Source organism: Perca flavescens, chromosome 14 (genome assembly GCF_004354835.1).
Source record: "Perca flavescens isolate YP-PL-M2 chromosome 14, PFLA_1.0, whole genome shotgun sequence".
Lineage (NCBI taxonomy): Eukaryota > Metazoa > Chordata > Actinopteri > Perciformes > Percidae > Perca > Perca flavescens.
In genome coordinates, this window is record NC_041344.1 from 1,962,048 (window position 1) to 1,969,547 (window position 7,500).

The following is a 7,500-nucleotide window of genomic DNA, read 5'->3' on the forward strand; positions in this document are numbered from 1 at the left end:
AATCACACGGAGGTACGAACTCACTCTCAACCAATCACACGGAGGTACGAACTCACTCTCAACCAATCACAGGGAGGAAGGAACTCACTCTCAACCAATCACAGGGAGGTACGAACTCACTCTCAACCAATCACACGAAGGTACGAACTCACTCTCAACCAATCACAGGGAGGTACGAACTCACTCTCAACCAATCACACGAAGGTACGAACACACTCTTAACCAATCACACGGAGGTACGAACTCACTCTCAACCAATCACACGGAGGTACGAACTCACTCTCAACCAATCACACGAAGGTACAGACACACTCTTAACCAATCACACGGAGGTACGAACTCACTCTCAACCAATCACAGGAGGTACGAACTCACTCTCAACCAATCACAGGGAGGAAGGAACTCACTCTCAACCAATCACAGGGAGGTACGAACTCACTCTCAACCAATCACACGAAGGTACGAACTCACTCTCAACCAATCACAGGGAGGTAAACTCACTCTCAACCAATCACACGAAGGTACGAACACACTCTTAACCAATCACACGGAGGTACGAACTCACTCTCAACCAATCACACGGAGGTACGAACTCACTCTCAACCAATCACACGAAGGTACGAACACACTCTCAACCAATCACAGGGAGGTACGAACTCACTCTCAACCAATCACAGGGAGGTAGGAACTCACTCTCAACCAATCACAGGGAGGTACAAACTCACTCTCAACCAATCACACGGAGGTAGGAACTCACTCTCAACCAATCACAGGGAGGTACGAACTCACACTCAACCAATCACAGGGAGGTACAAACTCACTCTCAACCAATCACACGGAGGTACGAACACACTCTCAACCAATCACACGAAGGTACGAACACACTCTCAACCAATCACACGGAGGTACGAACTCACACTCAACCAATCACAGGGAGGTAGGAACTCACTCTCAACCAATCACACGGAGGTACAAACTCACTCTCAACCAATCACACGGATGTACGAACTCACTCTCAACCAATCACACGGAGGTACGAACTCACTCTCAACCAATCACACGGAGGTACAAACTCACTCTCAACCAATCACAGGGAGGTACAAACTCACACTCAACCAATCACAGGGAGGTACAAACTCACTCTCAACCAATCACACGGAGGTAGGAACTCACTCTCAACCAATCACACAGAGGTACGAACACACTCTCAAGCAATAACACGGAGGTACAAACTCACTCTCAACCAATCACAGGGAGGTAGGAACACACTCTCAACCAATCACAGGGAGGTAGGAACTCACTCTCAACCAATCACACAGAGGTACAAACTCACTCTCAACCAATCACACGGAGGTACGAACTCACTCTCAACCAATCACACGGAGGTACGAACTCACTCTCAACCAATCACACGGAGGTACAAACTCACTCTCAACCAATCACAGGGAGGTACAAACTCACTCTCAACCAATCACACGGAGGTAGGAACTCACTCTCAACCAATCACACAGAGGTACGAACTCACTCTCAACCAATCACAGGGAGGTACGAACTCACTCTCAACCAATCACACGGAGGTACGAACTCACGTTACTCTGTCTCACTGAGGTACGAACTCACGTTACTCTGTCTCACTGAGGTACGAACTCACGTCACTCTGTCTCACTGAGGTACGAACTCACGTCACTCTGTCTCATTGAGGTACGAACTCACGTTACTCTGTCTCACTGAGGTACGAACTCACGTTACTCTGTGTCACTGAGGTACGAACTCACGTTACTCTGTCTCACTGAGGTACGAACTCACATTACTGTGTCACTGAGGTACAAACTCACGTTACTCAGTCTCACTGAGGTACGAACTCACGTTACTCTGTGTCACTGAGGTACAAACTCACGTTACTCTGTCTCACTGAGGTACGAACTCACGTTACTCTGTCTCACTGAGGTACGAACTCACGTTACTCTGTCTCACTGAGGTACGAACACACTCTCAACCAATCACAGAGAGGTACGAACACACTCTCAACCATCTCAACCAATCACAGAGAGGTACGAACACACTCTCAACCAATCAACATCTACCTTACTCTATCTCACGGAGGTACGAACTCACCTTACTCTGTGTCACGGAGGTACGAACACACCTTATTCATATTTTTATTTTAATTGGCCTTCTGGAGTTTCTGTTGCTTTTTTGTGGCTTTTTTGTGGCCTTTCTCAACTTTTACGTGGCCTTTTCATGGATTCTTTAGACTTTTTGTGGCTTTTTTTGGCCTTTCTCAACTAGTTCACACGGAGGGACGGTTATAAGCGAAAACAGATATTTTCCTCTACGTTCTGCCTTCTCCATACCTGGCGATATTGGGCTGTGAAACATTTGGAAACATATAAACATTTTTGCCATAAATACCTGTGTTTGTGTGGACAGGAAGTCAAACACCTGTCGTACCTTCTCTCTCGTCACTCAGGTTACTACAGCGATGGCACGAATGACATCATCGTGTTTTCTTCCTGTTACCTGCCGGAGAACAGTCTGGAAAACTACCAGTATGTGATGGACAACCTGTTCAGGTAAAACACCCAAAATCAGCCTTTAACTGACGGGAACTACCTACATTATCTCGCAGGAATACCTACGTTATCTTGTAGGACTACCTACATTATCTCGAAGGACTAACTCATTTTGTAGGACTACCTACGTTATCTCGTAGGACTAGCTACGTTATCTCGTGGGCTACCTATGTTATCTCGAAGGACTAACTAAGTATCTCGTAGGACTACCTACGTTATCTCGAAGGATTAACTAAGTATCTCGTGGGACTACCTACGTTATCTCGAAGGACTAACTCATTTTGTAGGACTACCTACATTATCTCGTAGGACTAGCAACGTTATCTCGCAGGACTACCTATGTTATCTCGAAGGACTAACTAAGTATCTCGTAGAACTACCTACGTTATCTCAAAGGACTAAGTATCTCGTAGGACTACCTACATTATCTTGAAGGACTACCTACGTTATCTCGAAGGATTAATTAAGTATCTCATGGGACTACCTACATTATCTCGAAGGATTAACTCATTTTGTAGGACTACCTACGTTATCTCGTAGGACTAACTACATTATCTCGCAGGACCACCTACGTTATCTCGAAGGACTAAGTATCTCGTAGGACTACCTACGTTATCTCGAAGAACTACCTACGTTATCTCGAAGGATTAACTAAATATCTCGTAGGACTACCTATGTTATCTCGCAGGACTACCTACATCACCTGTCAAACTCGAGGCCCGTGGGCCAAATCCAGCCCCTCGTAGATTTAGATCCGGCCCGTATATCAATTTAGGTTCACAATAAAAGTTGGCCCGCCTAGTTTTTGTAGCTTTTTCAATGTTCTGTTGATTTTTCTGAAGTTTGTCCCATTTTTTCTGACGTTTTTCCGATGTTTATGTTGCTTTTTTTGACATTTTTTCTTTGATGGCTAAGTTACTCATTTGGGGCTTTATGTGGACCGAGCTGTGAGTGAGAAGGCTATATGAGACACGCAATAATCCTGTAAACGATCCTTGACTTTTTAGATGAAATAAAAGCATGTGAATAAACTAAACACGTCTGGAGGTACGAACACAGTCTCAACTAATCAACAAACTATCAAAAACTACCTCACTCTGTCACACACTTTTTCTGACTGTTACATGGCGTTTTTGGGGGCTTTTATCATCACATTTTTAGAATTTTTCTGGAGTTTCTGTGGCTTTTTTTGGGTGGCCTTTCCCAACTTTTACGTGGGCTTTTCGTGGCTTTTTTCATGAACTTTTTCGAGTTTATTTTAGCCCTTGATGTGATTCTTAGTTTACAGTGTGGCCCTCTGGGAAATTGAGTTTGACACCTCTGACCTACGTGATCTTGCAGGACAAGCTATGTTATGGCTTACTTTTTCTAAAAGTTTTCAACCCTTTTTTGATTAGTGATCAATGAGCTAAATGTAAATGACATTAAATGTAATACATGAGTTAATAAAAAGCATAAACTATGCATTATTTTGACTAGGTAAGATCAGAGGATGTTGAGTGAATTACAGACTGCTTTGTGTCAAAGTTTAGTCACGATGCAATTTCAATTTCAATTTTTACGTTTTTTTGCAACACATTAGCCTAACAACACCTTAGCTTAGCAACACCTTAGCTTAACAATACGTCAACATGTGAGCTTTACAACATGTTAGCTTAACAACACGTTAGTTTAGCAACACATGAGCTTAACTATGATGCTATAGCCGAGTTAAGCTATCGCGTTGTTAGGCTAATGTATTGTTTGGCTAACGTGTTGGTAAGCTAACGTGTTGTTAGGTTAACGTGTTGTTAGGCTAATGTATTGTTAGGCTATTGTGTTGTTAGGTTATCGCATTGTTAGGGTATCGTATTATTCGGCTATCGTGTTGTTAGGCTATCGTATTGTTAGGCTATTGTGTTGTTAGGCTAACGTGTTGTTAGACTAACGTGTTCCTAAGCTAACATTTTCAAAGTTTTAATGCTTTTTTTGTTTATTTAACACATTATCTTGTGGGGTGAGTTATCTACATCCTGGATGATGCTATATCCAAATAAAGCTAACGTGTTACTAAGCCAACGTGTTGCTAAGCTAACTTGTTGCTAAGCTAACTGGTTGTGCTCTCAGGTATGTGGTGGGAACTCTGGATCTGATGGTTGCAGAAAACTACGTGATAGTTTATTTTTGTGCCGGCGGCCAGAAAAACAAACTGCCGGGAATCAGCTGGCTGCGAGAATGTTACACCACCATCGACCGAAGGTAAACTCAGGGGATTAGGGCTTAAATATTACACATATATACATATCTATATATATATATCTATATATATATATATATCTATATACACACACACACACACACACAGACAGATACACACACACACACACACACACACACACACACACACACACAAACACACACACACACACACAGACAGACACACACTCAGTAAGGGGAGGACGCAAATGTCTGGCCGCGTCTAGACTTCTTTCTGTCTCACTTCCTGTTTCCTGTGTGTCTGTGTGTGTGTGTGTGTGTCTGTGTGTGTCTCTGTGTGTGTGTATACATGTGTGTGTGTGTGTGTGTGTGTGTATACATATGTGTGTGTGTGTGTGTGTGTGTCTGCAGGTTAAGGAAGAATCTGAAAGGTTTCTTCGTGGTCCATCCTACCTGGTACATCAAAGCCCTCGCCACCATCATCAAACCCTTCATCAGGTATCCTCCTCCTCTTCCTCCTCCTCCTCTTCCTCCTCCTCATTTTCCTCTTCTTCCTCAATCAGTCTGCTGTCAACACTTAAAGTGCTAATATTCTGCTCATTTTCAGGTTCATAATTAGGGCCCGAGCGCCGACAGCGGCGAAGGCCCTATTGAAACTGAAGGAATTATTATTATTTTCCCGTCAAATGAATTGGCTTTTTGAGGGGCTCAACATATTCAAAAACTTACCAAATTTGGCGGCCGCATCAAGTCTGGTGAAAATGTACGTATTTTAAGTGTTTCGGGAATAGGCGCACAAAAATGGCTCGCTAGCGCCCCCTAGAAAGTTAAGAAAATTGAGCCCCTGCAGTGCGTTTAACGTAGACTCACGAAACTTGGTACACATATGTAACATGTCAAGATGTACAAGAAACTTCATTAGAGCCATACCCTAAACCCAATAGGAAGTCTGCCCTTTTTAATTAAATGTTCGAAATTAGTGCGATTTTGGCCATTTCCACATGTCGTACTTTAACGAACTCCTCCTAGAGATTTCATCCGATCAACTTCAAACTCGGTCTGTGCCATCTTAAGACGTTAAAGATGAAAAGTTGTTAAAAGAAAAACTTTTCGTCATAGGGCGTGGCCGTGGCGGGGCGGCCATTTTGAGTGTTTGGCGATGAACAAAGAAGTTGTTGTAACTTGAGTGTACGTTGTCGTATATGCCCGAAATTTCTCACGATGGACAAGGGTCCAGGCCTGAGGACACATACAGGCCAAAATTGACTTTTGGTCATAGCGCCCCCCGCTGGCAACATGAAATGTGCCTTATATGACAAACATCATCCGATTTGTCTACGTGTGATACTGAGCTGCCCCCTATAATATGGCCACGCTCACTTACTCAGGCCACGCCCCCTTTCATAACATTTCAACCGTTTAAGGTATACCCTTGTGTGAGGTATCATTGAACTCAGCAGAGACTTCCTTCTTCATTGGTGATTGTTTGGCCCGCCCCCTATGTTCATGCCACGCCCCTTTTATTACTAATGGCCCGATTGATGTAAACACTTGTGTGAGGTATCATTGAACTCAGCAGAGACTTCCTTCTTCATTGGTGATGGTTTGGCCCGCCCCCTATGTTTAAGCCACGCCCCCTTCCATACATGCTGACCCATTTAAGGTAGAGTCTTGTGTGAGGTATCATTCATCTCAGCAGAGGCTTCATTTTTAATTGGTGGTGGTTGGACCCGCCCCCTATGCTCTAGCCACGCCCCCTTTCACAGCTAATGAACCGTATGACGTAGAGTCTTGTGTGAGGTATCGTTGAACTCGGCGGGGAGTTCCCTTTTCATTGGTGAAGGAGCGGCGTCCGCCTGTAACCCTGACGCGCGTAGATGCGCGAGGGCCCGTCCATCGCTGCTCGCAGCTTTAATTGTATTTTAAGGTTGTACCAGAATAGGTTTACATGGTTTAATTTTTCAACACCATATCTTTGTTGTACCTCACACTGCTACAGCTCCGCTTTTCACCCTGTGTTCAGGTCTCTGTTTTATCTACAGAGTGAGACCTCTTTTCTTCTTCTTCTTCTTCTGTACTATCTTTGATTGCACTCGCACATGCTCAGTAGCTCAGGTCGTAGCTAATGTCAGCTAGCTCCATAGACAGTAAAAGAAAGGCTGTTTCTCCGACTTTAGTCAGTTCCAAGGCAGGATCAGCTGGGAGACTTCTTCTAAACCAGGGAGCACATGGAAGTAGTTCTTTTGGTAGATTATGGTGAACTAGTGTGTGTTGTAGCGGTGCTTTGCAACGAGGTAGCATGCTAGCATGCTAACGCTAGCATGCTAACGGTTGCGGTTAGCCAGCTCGTTTCGGCTAGTGACGAAGAAACAAGAGACTGACTAACTAACTAACTAACTGACTAACTAACTAAGTAAGTAAGTAAGTAACTAACTAACTAACTAACTAACTAACTAACTAACTAACTGTCTAACTAAGTAACTAACTGACTGACTGACTAACTGACTAACTAACTAACTAACTAACTAACCAAATAACTAACTGACTAACTGACTAACTAACTAACAAACTGACTGACTGACTGACTGACTAACTGACTAACTAACTAACTGACTGACTAACTAACTAACTAACTAACTAACTAACAAAGTAAGTAAGTAAGTAAGTAACTAACTGACTAACTAAGTACCTAACTAACTAACTAACAAACTGACTGACTGACTGACTGACT

The 7,500-nt window shown here is 43.4% G+C and overlaps 1 protein-coding gene across 1 annotated transcript in view; it reads left to right on the forward strand.

The window, feature by feature from the left end:
* LOC114568474 (BCL2/adenovirus E1B 19 kDa protein-interacting protein 2) overlaps positions 1-7,500 on the forward strand; it is a 16,003-nt gene that overhangs the window by 6,472 nt on the left and 2,031 nt on the right. The window contains exons 8-10 of the mRNA XM_028598087.1: positions 2,471-2,573; positions 4,680-4,811; positions 5,181-5,267. Of these exons, the coding sequence (XP_028453888.1) occupies positions 2,471-2,573; positions 4,680-4,811; positions 5,181-5,267 (322 nt within the window). The remainder of the gene's footprint in view (positions 1-2,470; positions 2,574-4,679; positions 4,812-5,180; positions 5,268-7,500) is intronic.